Consider the following 17,024-nt stretch of genomic DNA (forward strand, 5'->3'; position numbering starts at 1 on the left):
ACGTTTGAAACAATAAGAGTCTTGTATAAGATTTTTTATTACAAAACTCTGTATAATTTCCATTATGATTACACCTTGCAGTAAAAAAATATAACTGTCAAAATAGCCTGGAACTAATTGAAAACATTATTATATTTATTTTAATTTTATATGTTCTCTGTGAACTTTTGAACGGGGCACCAGCTGAATAAAGAAGAAGCCAATGCAAGTGTAGACCAGTGTAGCTGTCAACTCAAAGACGAGTGATAGTAAGATTAAATGACTTTACGGTGAAATGAGACGATAATGAAAAGTAGGAATAAGATAGAGAAGTGTAAATACTCTGTCTCTACGCGTAAGAGTTGCAGTAGAGATGGTCCCAGTGGGAGGGACACTGCAGGAAGTACTTGCGGCAAGCCGCACAGAACCGCCGCTTGTACTGCTCCGGCGACAACACCGTCGGCTGACCAGACCCGAGGTTCTTCTTCACGAGATGCTCCAACTTCTTATCCCAAGTAAATGTCCTGATGTAATCTATACCACAAAACATAATATACTTTTATTAATAATGGCTGTGTTGTGTTTATAGCTGATATCACCACTGCAAGACATTGGCATTGGTGTTCGGAAGACTGCGCGCAGATTCCGAATGCCGGATGGGCAAAAAGATAGAGGAAAGGAGTATCTCGGCCATCATGCAAAACGAAGGAGAGAGAGAATGCTTCCTCAGCTACTGCAGGAAAGTGGTGATAAATGCCATATGTAAAAATAAAACACAGTAATATATTCAAATAAATTTGAATACGAATAAAAAAGGAAAGCAAACACTAAAATATCGAAATAAAATAAATAAAGTAGTACCAAAAATAGTGCAATAAACAGTATAATATAATATGATAATTATAAAGAAAATATGTGTTAAATGTATGAACAATAAATGTAATGTTGCAAAATAAAATAGGATGGATGTATGGCTAATAGAATGAAAGAGAAAGACTGGGAAAATTGTAGAAAGAAAGAAACAGTACGACAGATAATATGATACATGAAAGAGGAGAATGATAAAAAAATATATGAATTAATTATTAGAAATAAAAAGTCCCTGTCCCACATGAGACAGGGGATCGAGAGGTCCCCAATAGCGGGGACCATAAAGAAAAAAAAGGCATTGGCTTTTTCAAAGATCGTCATGATTACAGGTCTAGCGCTGCTCGCATTCAGCAACTTCTTGCAACCTTTACTATATCGTCGATCTACCTAGCGGGCAGCCTGCCCATGCCGCATCTACAGCCTCCACCACTCTATAACCTTCTAACCCTAAGAGCGTTATATGGCCTTCCAATTTGCTAATCTTCAATGGAATCAGGCGTTATTTTGCGGAAGTCCATTCTAAGTAAATGACCAATATTTAGCCACTTCCGCACATGCAGTGGTAGTCGTGCAACAAAGTGCAACACCCGCCAGCCCGCTGATAAATGCGTATGAGGCAAACAATGCGAATTACACAACTACCGCCGTTAAATCACTCAACACATGTTTCACCCCTCCACGGGGCATCTTCAGGAGTTATGTTACATCGATTACTAATACTAATCTACTTTTTATCTTTTATTTACTTAATTTGCTAATCCGCAGATTTATGTCTATTAGTCTCTTTCTCCTACGAATCTCTTTATTGCTGATTCAATAAAGAAAAGAAATCTCCAGCATAGCTCTTTCAAGATTCATTGTATCACTGTGATAATATGCAGACCACTTCCAACAGATCTTATCTCTCTGGGGAATACTATGCCCAGCACTGAACGTTTTAAAACTGAAATAGAGATGAATTGTACAAAAACTTGGACCTTTGATCCTGACCGATATTAAATATTGTTAAAAAGCACTATTTACAGAACAATTTAAACAATAAACATGGAACTCCAATAAACGCCAAACACAAAAGTGCCGTAAACACGCGTGACCTTGAAATTATTTAAAGATTTTTGTGTGCGATTCTCGGAAAATCTAACAAAGTACTATCGCGATCTTACTAGAACCTTTTCCGTAGTATAAGTAGGTGTACTCCCCACGTCGACAGTTCAGTGTTGTTTTTCAAGTTATAAGATTAAGATCTACGATCAGTGATACAAAGTGACTATTTGGTAAGTTATTTAAACATTGAATTCTTAAGCGATTTGGAAGCGTAGTTTGAACTAAGCGAAAGTATACTTAATTTTTAAATAGAGTGACCATCTGATTAATGAATAAAGGACTCCTTGTGAACCAGTGGTGTTTTATTTCGAGTCAGAACCCACTGTACGTAACGATATTTTAAAAAATAATTGTGGATTAATACTATTAATTGGTTGGAGAATACGCACCGATAACGCCCAGCACGAGGGTGTTGTGATGGACGCCCAGGAGGAGGGAGTAGTCCATGACTCCGTTGGCTGCTAGGAACTGAGTGTCGCGTTCCAGGCTGGCCCACAGCGCGCCGCAAGCCAGCGACGGTACGTAAAGCTGGGTCTCCCACCGCACTACAACCAAACATATCACACTGATCACCAATCACGAGAAGATTTGCTCGTAGGGTGGTGAGTGACACTGTTATTAGAAACAAAACAGTATAGATAAGAAGGTAACAAATAAACTGCACATAAAATAACTAGTCAATTAATAATAGGAAAAATAGAATAAGAAAAGTGTAGTAATGTATTAAGAAAGCACAACCCAAAGAAAACTGTGATAAAAAAATAAAATATGTAAATAATAATAAAAAATGTACCTAGCCACCTAAGAGTAATAAGATGATGGAAGGAAGGCGATGAAAGCAAGGAGGAATGAAAGAACAAAATGAAAGATATTGTGATGGAAATAAGGTAAGAATAAAAGAAATTGAGAAGCATGACAGTGAGTGAAGAATAAAGATGAAAAATCTGAAAAACTTATTTGTAAACAAAGACCCCGATCCCAACTAATTAGGGATACGAGAGGCCTCCAATAGCGGGGGCCATAAAAAAAATCATGAGAAGAATTTCAAAAAAGGCAAATTTGAAAGAAACTAGAATCTTATATCCTTCAACTTGAAGCAAAATTTTAAATTTAAACATTGTCACCTATACAAATAAATAAAATTGGAATGTCTATCTGTAACATTTTTTTAAATTTTTATCTATTTCACTATCTTTCTGTCTTTTTGTTTCTTTATCTGTTCGGCTAATCTCTGAAATGACTGGATTGATTACATCGGGACTCATACTGGTAGGTAGCTGATGTAATAAGCAGTAACTTAGGCTACATTTATTTTTGAAAAATCCTTAAACAATACATATATTCTTCAACAAGAAATTTATGTGTATAAATATACACATTCATATATATATATATATATATATATATATATATATATATATATATATATATATATATATATATATATATATGTTACATAGGGGGGTGTAAGTAAAGGTTGAGTTGGGGCTTAGCACATAAAAAGTTTGAAAATACTGCATTAAGCTATCACTGATTGATCATTATTTATATTTACGAGATATTTTCTTTACTTTTGTTTAGTTATTTCAAATTTCTTTGACATGGGATAATTTGTTATACCATGGATTGACGCAGAAGTCGGGAACGTTGGCGGTGGTTCGTTGGGTGTATATATATATATATATACATATATGTATATACTTATATGTACGCAATGAAATGAATTTAAATATTCTCATTTGAGTTTATAGTTCATTATTTTGGTAATAGATCAGTTAGATTTACTTTTATGAGAGTTGTATCCCTACGACTGTCAAAAAACGATGCACGTCAGGTGAGGTGCTTCCGTGATGTGATGAAGGACAGATGTCATGTTATTTGTAAGAAGAAAATGAAGCATTTTCCCTTGTTAAAGATTGTGATATGCCTCAAATTGAGCCCCATTGCCATATATATATATATATATATATATATATATATATATATATATATATATATATATGTGTGTGTGTGTGTGTGTGTGTGTATGTACATATATATAGCGTAAATCTTTAAGGACAAGAGATTTTGTAAAAATGACCATTGTACACATATGTAAATAAATTTATTTTTTGTGTACTTTAAATGTATTATTTATATATTTTTAATTACTTTTAATGATTAGCTTTAACTACTGTAATATACGTGTATTACACTTACACAGTTCTTTCTTCATTAAAAATCTAATGTTTTAAAAAAAACTTCAAGTCTGTTGTAACATAGTCTGATCAAAAACTGGTACTAACGGTGAAGAAGGTTTAAGTCGACAAGCACGGGCGTGGAGTTAGTGGGATTTGGTGCGTTTGGCGCCTGGTGTGGGGCCAGCCGTGGGCGAGCGGTGCCTTTTAGGTCGAAGCGCGGCCCGCTGGCGCCGTACCACACGTTCTCCATCACCAGCACCCCGCTTCCGCTGCCACCCACGCTGAACACGCCCAGTATTCTTGCTAAAGAAACACCAACTCTTATTAAAATTACTATACTACTACTACTACTACTACTATTACTACTACTACATGTTCAACCTATGTATGATATAGTGTTATACGTATGTATGTGTGATATATAGTAATAGCCCCCAAAACAGATGACCGCTAAAGCCTTATGGCTCTGGAGTTCGCCTGCAAGATGGAGATGACCTTGTCAAGGTCATCTGCAGACGCTGAATGCAGACCACCTCCAACTGGTTCTATTTGAAATCTTTTGTGGAAGCCTATATCCAGGAGTCGATGTCCTATGTTTATGATGAAGAAAAAACGTAACAAATTTCACAGTGGTCACTTTAAATGAGATAATTTTAAATATGTGTAAAAATTTCAAGTTGACAAATGATCTATGTGTTTCCCTTCCAAAGCATCTTCTTCATTTCAAACGATATACCCCCACTGCAAGACATATGCCTCCCCCAAATGTCTATAATGACGATCCTCGAGGGATGCCTATGCATGATGATGATATAGTATTGGCCTAACAGATATAAGTCGTGAGGAATGTGTAACTGATTCTCACCAAGGAGGCTCGGCTGGCCACGTAGGCGGCAGTTGGTGACGTAGCTGAAGTAGTGCGGTGCGAACTCCAGGAACTGCTGCCACTCGGGCTTCGTCATCTCCTTCAGCACATACCGGTCATCTGCACAGATTATAAATATATCATTAACCTGCTCACCTAGCGCCGCCACCGGATCAAACTAAACAGTATGAAAAACAGATAAAAAAAGACAAAATAGAACCAAAATGATACATGAAATTGTGATAGAAAATAATTATAGGATATAAGTAATAAAAATGTAAATTGAAAATGTGAAAAGAAAAAGGGAAAGAATGATAGATGAACAGAGCAAAAGGGAAAGAAAGCAGAAATGTAGCATGAAAGATAGATAATAGACCGAAAGAGAAAGTAAAGTATGAAAGAAGAGAGAGAAAATAAAAAAATTATGTGAAAAAATTAAATTGCCAATAAAGTCCCTGTCCCACCAAAGATAGGGGTACGAGAGGCCCCCAATAGCGGGGGCCAATAAAAAAAACTGTATAAAACTTTTCTTACTAGAAGCTACGCCACATCTATTTCTGCTACTCTTGTACTTTACGGAACTTTAAGAGCGAATTCTTCTCTAAACTGAAGGCTTCTCCATTTTAACTGGTCTGATATTCAACTCGCCTTTAAGACATCGCCACAGCGAGCAACTGCCACAGAGTAATATCATAAAGGGTTCCCACCACATGGCCTCTGGGAACCCTTCATGTTATTATTCCTTCTGATGTATAATATATCAAACAAGACATAGGGAAGCATATCTATAATATAATATAGCACTCTGTGTTTGGAACTAATCGGTGTAACATAACTCCTTGAGATGCCCCGTGGAGGGGTGAAACACGTGTTGAGTGATTTAACGGTGGCAGTTGTGTAATTCGCATTGTTTGCCGCATTTATCAGCGGGCTGACGGGCGGTTGCACTTTGTTGCACGACTACAACTGCATGTGCGGAAGTGGCTAAATATTGGTCCTTTTCTTACTTAGGATGGACTTCCGCAAAATAACGCCTGATACCATTAAGTATATAACATTGTCATAAATAGACATGTAATTGCTACACTAGAGGATTAATATGAAGTTATTTATTTCCAAATTTTCCTTAAAGTTAGTTGATAGTATTTTTTTTTCTTTAATTTGAACTCCACCCCTCTTTGGGTGGAGTCTCCTCCAGCATACTCCATGCATATCTGTCATTTGTCTTCTTCATTTAGTCTCTTCTGCGATTTTTGCCTTTATATGGTCGACTAAGTTCTTTTGCCAATTGGAACTTTTCTATTTCATTGAAGGTTACTTTTAGGTAGCTATACGTACGAGATACGACCGACGGCACGCTTTGAGAGTCGAATCGTCAACTTGGGGTTTACAAATGCCAGGTTTATACCACCACTTCACAAAGCGTTTCGTAAGATTCTTTTTAGATCATTGTTTACGCTTGTGACGTCATTAAACACCAAGATGGTGTGATCAGTGAGAGAAAAATGGTGGGGAACTTTAAAGAAGGTAGCCCCCATGATTGTTCGGAGCTGGTAGAGTGTGATACCAACCTTCGGTCTTGCAGAACGTGGAGCCGGACTTGCCGCCTCGTGCCGCCCAGGGCACGCAGTGTGCCAGCGATCGAATGAACCCCTCCTCGATATCACATAAGCTCTTGCCTGAAGTGTATATTCAAATTTATATATAACACATACGCACACACACACACACACACATATATATATTTATATATTTTTTTTGTTTCTGTAGTCCTGTTATATATATATATATATATATATATATATTTGTATATATATATATATATATATATATATATATATTTGTATATATATATATATATATATATATATATTTGTTTTGAACTTATCATACATTCATACCTTTAAAACTTTTACAACTGTAACCAATTAACCTATACATATACAGTACCCGGCAATAAATATTGCACATAAACCTTTAGAAAGAGACAATCGACTAATTTCGGCTTCCCGTTATCTCTGTCGCACGAAATACAAACAATCCGGTATCTATTAGGAGCTGTTACAACAAGTATCATTTGCTTCTTTTGATAACTATTTTTCCATGAGTGGTGGCTTTAGGTTGGGGTAATATAAAATAAAAAAACACGTTCACATTATGTTTACGTATTTCATTATTTAGGAAAATTACAACTGTACATAATAAACACCTTATACTTATTGTTAAAATGAGACATTGTAATAAAAATAAAAATAGTTGTATTAACAGCTCCTAATAGATACCTGACTGTTTGTATTTTGTGCGACAGAGATAACGCTTTACAAAGCCTAAATTAGCCGATTGTCTCTTTCCAAAGGTCGATGTGCAATATTTACTGCCGGGCACTGTAAGTATGATTGGCATAAGTTGTTTATTTGAGAATTAAAAATTAATTACCATCCTTATCCTTGTTCTGGAGGCAGGTGCAGGTGTCTGGAGCTGGTGAATGTTGCGCAGCGGGGGCAGCTAGTAGTGCGTGTCGCAGCGCGTGGAACTGCACTGCGTAGTACACCCGGCATGCTAGACCCTCCTGTACTCGTGTACAATCATATAAAACGTACTACCCAATCGCGTATATAATTACATACTACATCCCCCCTTTTTTGGAGGGTCGTTTGTGGCAGGGTGTTAAAAGTTCTTGTAAAATGGACTAAAATTTCTTTTTTTATGTTAAATTCACAGCCCATTGCAGAGGCTTCATACACCGGAAAAGTGACATTTAATTTGAAAAATCTTTGTGACGGTTTAAGAATGCCAAATGCGATTTCTTTATGAACATTGCTCCGTCTGTGGAACGAATTCCTATATTTAAGAGGCAAATTGACAAAACGACTGCCGTATGTCAATCTGAATTCAAAGTGCTTTTAAAAAATGCCAAACTGTTCAAAAAGTTCAATTAATTTTTTTTTTTTTTAATATTTGTTTGTGTATATTTTGTCACATAGAAACGTATCTTCTATTATCCCATGTAAATTACCATTCCATATTTGCGGCATATAATAAACATACCCCGCAAATAAAGAGCTTTTACTATATTTCTTCTTTTAGGCTATTTCTGAGAGCTATAAGGAGATAGAGCCACATTTTACCAACAACTAAACTTAGTAAGTAAAAATAGTAAGGAAACCTAGAATGTAGTGGTTAAGGATGGATGTGTGGCTAATGGAATGAAAGAGAAAGACTGGGAAAATTGTAGAATGAAAGAAACAGTACGACAGATAAGATGATATAGAAGAAAGAGAAGAATGATTATAATAAAAAATATGAATAAATTACTAGAAATAAAAAGTCCGTGTCTCACACGAGATAGGGGAACGAGAGGTCCCCAACAGCGGGGACCATAAAAAAAATTAAAAAAAAAACAACTAAACTTTGAGCAATTAAGAAAAGCCAACATACCTTCAGTAGGACTTCAATGTGTTCACTGGACTTAGACGCATTTGTCTTGACTCTCTCTGCGTCAGACCTTTCTCTTCCTGTGGAGTTGTTCGATTCTTCATCTAACTCCGACTGAGTACTGTCAAAGGGAGAAAAAAAAACTGTTTTTTTTTTGTAAATCAAGATGAACTATAACTAATTGCTAGAGTATCCTACAGCATCATGTCCTATGGATTTTTTTTTAAAACCCCCGCCATTGGGGGCCTCTCGTACCCCTATTTGTGGTGGGATAGGGACTTTATTAGCATTTAATTTATTCACTTAATTATTTTATTTTCATTCTTCACATAATCTTTCATTCTGTTCTTTTATACCACAATTCTGCTTTCTTTCTCTTTTGCTCTGTTTTACCATTCTTTCATCCTCTTTTCATTTTACATTTTCTTAACTGTCCTATGGATTGATGCTTTGGTGTAGAAATGCGGACACAGAAGATATATTTGTTTGACAAAAGAAAGTCATCCGAGCTATTTACAACTTCAGGCCGCGAAAGTCCTAGAGAAAGCAATTTAAAGAGGTCAATATTCTTACAGTGACCTCAAAATATATTCATGATAATATTTTGTATGTTTACAATAATATAATTTCAAAAATATGTGAAGTCTAGTGTTGTAATGTCTGTATGAACGCAGCATAGCCAAGTAAGAGCGATAAACTTTTGACTACTTTTTTTGACTATAGCGATACTATCACAATTGTAAAACATATAATTAAAATTACAAATAAAAGTTGTGTTCGTCCAATAAAAATTGTTTAACAAACACAACACTTATATTTACAAGGCACCGTGTAATACTGTCTGTACCAAAAGTGTCGACAACAAAAAATCTATAATTCATTTGTAATAAAATTTCGTAAAACATTATTTAGGCTACCATTTACAAAATTCAAAACGCAAACCAAAAAATAAATTAACAGTAAAAACTTATTATTCAATAAACGAATATTTAAATGATAAGAATACTTGGCAGTGATGTCGCCTGATTATTTTGATTTTATTTAAGCTATATCCGTATTATTAAACTTTATTAAAAGATGTGTTGTTATGAAGTTTCTTCCTACTTCTTCACCACAGCTATACCACCTTGCGAAGCAGAGTAGAGTCATAAATAGAGTTAAGAAGTTGATCACCAATAAGAGTTCTGTTCAAAACTCCAATGTTGAATAAACGAATTTCATCTTTTATTATCCCATCATCTTCACTATTTCAGCTATAGATCGTCTAATGCTAGACCTGGGTTTCCAATAATAACAGTTAAAAGCAGACTTAATCATCAAAAGTTCATCACCGTTTTAAGATCGGACGATATTTTTATAAGTAAAAGGTAGATCAAGTTGCTGTAAAACATGGATGCACAGACCGCGGCCCGCCGGTCGAATACTGGTTGCCCGCCGACAGCAAAAATAATACTCTCGTACATTCGAAAAATATTGAATTCTATTCCAGAATAAAACCAAAAAAAAATATGTTCGCAAAATACCTATACTTCTGGCGGCCGGCCCGCCATCAGTTCATGATTTGCCCGAGTGGCCCCTAGTCTTAATAAGTCTGTGCAACCATGATGTAAAACATACCTGTGTCGTTGGGACTTGAGCGTGCGCTGATAAGTAACTGAAGCGAGGGTTGCTGCGATCACGGAGCCAATATCCCCAGCACGCACCACCATCGGCACAACACCACTCCAGATTATAATCCCACTCTGCACAAAATTTACTTCATAAAAGAACTTATTATTTACAAAAATTTCTTTAATCATCATAACTCACTGTTATGATGATTCCTTTAATCATCATAACTCACTGTTATGGTGATTTCTTTCATCATCATAACTCACTGTTTTGGTGATTTCTTTCATCATCATAACTCACTGTTTTGGTGATTTCTTTCATCATAACTCACTGTTATGATGATTTCTTTCATCATCATAACTCACTGTTATGATGATTCCTTTAATCATCATAACTCACTGTTATGGTGATTTCTTTCATCATCATAACTCACTGTTTTGGTGATTTCTTTCATCATCATAACTAACTGTTTTGGTGATTTCTTTCATCATAACTCACTGTTATGATGATTTCTTTCATCATCATAACTCACTGTTTTGGTGATTTCTTTCATCATCATAACTCACTGTTTTGGTGATTTCTTTCATCATAACTCACTGTTATGGTGATTTCTTTAATCATCATAACTCACTGTTATGGTGATTTCTTTCATCATCATAACTCACTGTTATGGTAATTTCCTTAATCATCATAACTCACTGTTATGGTGATTCCTTTAATCATCATAACTCACTGTTATAGTGATTTCTTTCATCATCATAACTCACTGTTATGGTGATTTCTTTCATCATTATAACTCACTGTTATGGTGATTTCTTTCATCATCATAACTCACTGTTATGGTGATTTCTTTCATCATCATAACTCACTGTTATGGTGATTTCTTTAATCATCATAACTCACTGTTATGGTAATTTATTTCATCATCACAACTCACTGTTATGGTGATTTCTTTAATCATCATAACTCACTGTTGTGATGATTTCTTTAATCATCATAACTCACTGTTATGGTGATTTCTTTAATCATCATAACTCACTGTTATGGTGATTTCTTTAATCATCGTCATAACTCACTGTTATGGTGATTTCTTTAATCATCGTCATAACTCACTGTTATGGTGATTTCTTTAATCATCGTCATAGCTCACTGTTATTGTGATTTCTTTAATCATCATCATAACTCACTGTTATGATGATTTCTTTAATCATCATAACTCACTGTTATGATCCTAGATATGTCTGTTTAAATTAGATTACCTGATTTGCTTGCTGGTTGCTTGACAGCAGCTGCGAGAGGATCTGCTTCACAGTTTTCTTCTCCCCCTTCTCCTCATCTTCCTCAGTACCTGAAGTTATAAAACGAAGCCTTTAAATTCCACGAGGAATGGATTCCAAACCATTTATGTTTGCTCAATTATCATTGCACATGTAAGGCTTTTGTTTTAGGTTATGGCAACGTTATTTTTAGTCGTTTCCTTGTATCTGGCAACTTCTTCATCAAATGTAATTTTGTATAAATTGGGACAATATACAACACTTTGTTACCATATACAAGCTAGTTATAAAAATAGCAGACGTATTATCGCTGAATAATGCGCAAACTAGGCAAGAAGTCTATCTATTTATTATATTAGATATATTTATATTATATATATTTATTATACTACTACTACTACTACTCCGCTGGCTCAGTGACCCAAAGTGGGTCTTGGCCTCCGAAGCGAGAGACTTCCACTTTCCTCTATCTTGCGCCATCGTCTGCCATTGGTTGACATTCAATTCGCGCAAGTCTGCCTCAACGCGATCGATCCAGCGATACCTGGGTCTACCCACTGGTCTTCGACCCCTCGGTTTTTCCAGGTACGCTACCTTCACGCTCTGATCCGATCCCATTCGCTCCAAGTGATTTATTATATTATATATATAATTCTGGACTTTACTTTGCCTAAAAAGTTATCTGCAAAACTATGTAAACATCTAACGTCATTTCCAAGAAACTCAAGAACGTGAGGAAAATCGGATGGTCATAGTGTCAGTTCTGGATTAGGCTCCAGGGAAATAGCTTCTCACCAGAGCACTAGCTCAGACTAAAAGTCTACAAATCGACTCTTAGATAACTTTAAAAATAGAATATGACTTGTATTCTTGTATTAAATTTTAAAAAGTCTCTGATTAACGAAACTTGACTAACTTGTTTTACTTAATAATGTTAATAATAAAATTATATTATTACAAGCAACTTTCAAATTTATTTTAACTTGAGTAATTTAAATATAGAAAAATATTTTTCACGCTAGTGTAAACGCGTCTTAATAAATAGTCGTAAACGAAGATAGCTATATAAATTCTTACTTGGGTGTTCCTTTTCCAACTCCCTGCCGACTCCATCTTTAAATATAGATTATAAATTTATTACCAGTAATTAAAATACTTGGAGATATTTTAGATATTGTTACAAAGCCGAGTTAGAGTACCTTCTAAACAATAAACACGGGTTTCTAGGATCAAGAAGTGCGGTAAACACGCGTGACCTTGAAGTTATTTATAGATTTTTGTGTATGGTTCTTGGAAATTCTAACCACGTAGTATAAATAGGTGTACTCCCCATGTTCACAGTTCAGTGTTGTTTTTTGAATTATAAGATTAAGATCTACGATCAGTGTTACAAAGTGACTATTTGGTAAGTTATATGTACAGTGATTTTTTGAGCGATTTGGTAGCGAAGTTTGAACTGAGCGATAGGATAGTTTATGTTAAGTAGGGTGACCATTTGATTTGCGAATAAAAGACTTTGTAAACCAGTGGTGTTCCATTTTAAATTTTTAAATCCTATCACAGTGTGAAGGATTTTTTAGTTTCAATTAAGCTTTAGAATTAACTACTACTGTAGCGATTTGGTAGCGAAGTTTGGACTAGGCAAAAGTATACTTTGTGTTAAAGTAGGGTGACCATATGATTTGTGAATAAAGGACTCCTTGTGAACCAGTGGCGTTTCATTTCGAGTCAGAACCCACAGTACGTAACAGTATATATAAAAAAATAACCTGAGTTTTCATTTATATTCGCCTCTGCACAGGACTCGTCCGTCTCCTTGTCGTCCTCTGTAAAAGGTGATAAGATTTCAAATATTCATATATTTGTATATATAACACTGTGATAAAAAAATAAGGTGAAGAATCGGGGGACCGGAAAGTAATGTCGTTTCCACACTCGTCATTTTGCACTGTGTTTGGCAGTAATCGGTGTAACATAACTCCTGAAGATCCCGTGGAGGGGTAAAACACGTGTTGAGTGAATTAACGGTGTCAGTTGTGTAATTCGCATTGTTTGCCGCATACGCATTTATCAGCGGGCTGGCGGGCGGTGCACTTTGTTGCACGACTACGAATGCATGTGCGGAAGTGGTTAAATATTGGTCCTTTTTTACTTAGGATGGGCTACCGCAAAATAACGCCTGATTCTATTAAATATTTAATGTCGTTTCCGTCGATACATTTTACAGAAAACGACGAACGACTAATTTTAACCGCTCCGGCATTGATTTTATATACTAAATGACAGAAGGTTGTTGATAAGGAAGGTGAATAAATTGTTGATTAGAAATAAAAACTTGTTAAAAATGCAGTCGTGTGAATTTAACTTCTATAAGCAACATTACTTTCCAGTCCCCCTAATATTTACAAAATATAAATTCTTTATTTATTTTTATAATCAATTACACCCCTTCCATATAATCCTCATCCGATAAAACGCACTTTTTCCAACGCTTTTTCCAGACCTCTAAACAGTCTGAATAGTATTTTCCAACATAGCCTTCAAGGCTTTAGATTCGGTTTTTATCGTCTCAATCGTGTCAGCCATTGACCTTTTGAATTACTTTTTGAATTGATTGAGTTATATTACAGCATGATTGCACAGACTTATTAAGACTAGGGGCCACTCGGGCAAATCATGGAGGGCCGGCCGCCAGAAGTATAGGTAATAAATTTTTTTGGTTTTATTCTGGAATAGAATTCAATATATTTCGAATGTACGAGAGTATTATTTTTGCTGTCGACGGGCCACCAGTATTCGACGGGCTATGCATCCATGTATTATATAATACATTCATGCAATTAAAGTTGTTACACCTATTTCAAATCACCCTGTATATTATTTACTACAGTACTCACGGCTGGGTTCAGGTTGTACTTTATTGTTCTTCTGCGGCGGACTGGACCACTTGTCTTGGGCATCGCGTAGCATCTTCTCTCCAGTTATGATGTTGTCGGACACGCTCCACAAGTTCCTGACGACACCTGTGCCAATTCATACATAATACTCTGTTTACCATAGCATAAGTTCTATCTCTTATTGACGTCAAGTTGGAATATTTTATATTTCGTGTGTAATTCATGAGTAGAATCCTAAAAGATTGTAATTTGATATAAACTAGTACACCAATACCACGCTTTGCGTTTTTTTCGAAGTTGCGTCGCTGCTTAATTAGTACTAATTTTCACTGTGCGTCGTTAGATTTTCGAGGTTGCGTTGTTTTGGGTTTGACTCTTTATTTTTTTTAAATTTTCTTTTTTTTTCCAAAAGATGGCAACACTTTTGTTTCTAATTGCGCCATGCCATCAAAACTCGGGGATTCCCTTTCTAACTAAAAATCAACGCAATTTTAAAACAGTTTTATTTTCACTTTGGAGTTCAGTTTTATTTACGTAGTGTGTTGTGATTTTTTTAAAAAGATGAATAATAAATTTATATAAATTTTAACGTGTTATTTCTGGTTACAAAAAAGGTATATATCTTTCCAATTAATTTATTGGGCAGAGTTATAATATCTTTGTTTTTTAAATGTTTACTTTGTTCAATTTTCTTCTTTGCGGCGTTTCTTTGGAAAGTGACCACGACGCAGTGAAGTATTGGTGTATCAAATGGAACTACTCTTTAATCCTTCACCGTGGGCGTTATTTCACGCCTAAGCAAAAAACTATTGCGGCCAGCGGGCGTGAATTCACGCCCGAGTAACATTATTGATTTTATTTTTAAAGATAAATCCTTTATTTCTTACTGAAATACTATTACAAGTATTTATTATTATAGTTAAGTCTTCTAGAATCCTTTTTATCAATAGTTTATTTATTATCTGTCAAATTCTTGTATTTTTTTTTTGTTGAATTATTATTCTTTATTCGTTATAATCATACGCACGATGACGTCATGACTGCGGGTATTGGCATCTTTTAATCATCCACGATGAAGTTGACTCATTCCTGAGATATAATTACTGTGAAACACACACAAACACATCCCCTCCACAGTTCCACCTATTCTTGCATAAGGTACTTACTGGCTAAAGTTGACTGCTCGTGTAAACTGGCGGAGGTGAGAGCGAGATGAATATGCTCCATGTGTTGCTTGAAAGCTTGATACTCTTTCTCTTTCTCGATCTCTCCTTCCGGGACACTGCTAAACGTTTCATGACCTGAAAAGGACAATCTCAGTTTATATATTCAAGAAAAAGCTTTTTAACAAAATAATCGATATTGTTTTATAGTAGTGTGATAGAACACAATTGACACAACATCGAGTATTACGTTACAACACTCAAGTAAGAAAAAGACCAATATTTAGCCACTCTCGCACATGCAGTGGTAGTCATGCAACAAAGAGCACCGCCCGCCAGCCCGCTGATAAATGCGCATGCGGCAAACAATGCGATTACACAACTACCACCGTTAAATCACTTAACACGTGTTTCACCCCTCCAAGAGGCATCTTCAGGAGTAATGTTTACCCCGATTAGTGCCAAACACAGAGTCTAATAATGAACGGACACAATAATGAAGATCTGGAGTAACTGACCTTTGAGCATCAGGTCGTTGAGTTGGCTGATGAGGGCGTCCCGCATTCGCTTTGTATCGTAGTTGATCGATATCACGTCGGGAGGAAGTTGAATGTCGTACGTCGAAATCTTGCTGTATCTAATATTTTTGACAATTAATATTTTTATTGTAATAAAAATACATTAAATAAACATAATACAATTTCTCTCAAATATGTAAGTATATGCTTAAAAATAAATACAATAACGCGTTGCTCTGAAAACAGAGAAATGACATTTAAATTGTCGATTCCTTTAAAAAGTTTAAAATTATCACTAACATCTTAAGTACCAACTGCTTTACCGACCTGCAATAAACGCCATCATAGCACAATTGTTAACAGCGCCATCTATGAATTGTCAAGGTTAAACAGCCACTGCTTTACCGACATTAAATAAACGCGGCTCAATAAAAAATATAATTAATGAATTAACTATTTTCTTTACATAAATAAATATCTCATTAATTGTACATATGTACAAAGATTTCTTAATTATTTATAATAGGTATTGTAGTAACTTAACTATCGTATTTTATGAATTGCTATAGATAAGGTAAGTATTTAGTTTTAAACTAGTAGCTAATGCTACGCTTTAGTATTTCGATACGTTAAAATCTGGACTTTGTAAAGAATTGGAGGCTTTAATATGAACTAAATTAAATTCATAATTAACTTAGGTACTATTTTTATTTCATGACCTCGGTTTTTCGGAGCCTTTTATTTCCCCTGACTTTAAAAATTTCGGTAAAATGGTATATATATATATATATATATATATATATATATATATATATATATATATATATATATATATATTCTACATTCTTTTTCGTGCTTAACGTTATGTTTTGCTTCACGTTATATCTTCAAAATATTAGATTGAAGAAATATAAAAATGCTAAAGTTATTTTCAACTCTAGAATGGCGATAGACGATAGACCCCCTCCCCCTACCCCACTAGTTGGACCGACGGCATAGTTAAAGTTGCGGGGAGAGCAAGACCGGCCATATTGGCAATCTTTGGAGTAAAATAGTTTTGTTTATTGAAATGTGTGGAACTTGCTTTTATACCAGCGCACTGCCACTTAGGCGACGGGTGGCAGT

At 35.3% G+C, this 17,024-nt stretch overlaps 1 protein-coding gene across 1 annotated transcript in view; it reads right to left on the reverse strand.

The window, feature by feature from the left end:
• Positions 1-276: 276 nt before the first annotated feature.
• Positions 277-17,024, reverse strand: part of fab1 (fab1 kinase) — a 41,345-nt gene continuing 24,597 nt past the window's right edge. The window contains exons 20-33 of the mRNA XM_068762632.1: positions 15,900-16,018; positions 15,385-15,519; positions 14,219-14,344; positions 13,091-13,147; positions 12,399-12,434; positions 11,304-11,392; positions 10,051-10,175; positions 8,437-8,554; positions 7,435-7,567; positions 6,570-6,677; positions 4,999-5,118; positions 4,239-4,436; positions 2,343-2,498; positions 277-513 (exon numbers count right to left, since the gene is read on the reverse strand). Of these exons, the coding sequence (XP_068618733.1) occupies positions 329-513; positions 2,343-2,498; positions 4,239-4,436; positions 4,999-5,118; positions 6,570-6,677; positions 7,435-7,567; positions 8,437-8,554; positions 10,051-10,175; positions 11,304-11,392; positions 12,399-12,434; positions 13,091-13,147; positions 14,219-14,344; positions 15,385-15,519; positions 15,900-16,018 (1,705 nt within the window). The 3' untranslated portion in view covers positions 277-328. The remainder of the gene's footprint in view (positions 514-2,342; positions 2,499-4,238; positions 4,437-4,998; positions 5,119-6,569; positions 6,678-7,434; positions 7,568-8,436; positions 8,555-10,050; positions 10,176-11,303; positions 11,393-12,398; positions 12,435-13,090; positions 13,148-14,218; positions 14,345-15,384; positions 15,520-15,899; positions 16,019-17,024) is intronic.

The sequence above is a fragment of the Battus philenor genome, unplaced genomic scaffold, assembly GCF_028537555.1.
Source record: "Battus philenor isolate CCGP_79_NKW_IND1 unplaced genomic scaffold, ilBatPhil1.0.hap1 SCAF_16, whole genome shotgun sequence".
Taxonomy (NCBI): domain Eukaryota; kingdom Metazoa; phylum Arthropoda; class Insecta; order Lepidoptera; family Papilionidae; genus Battus; species Battus philenor.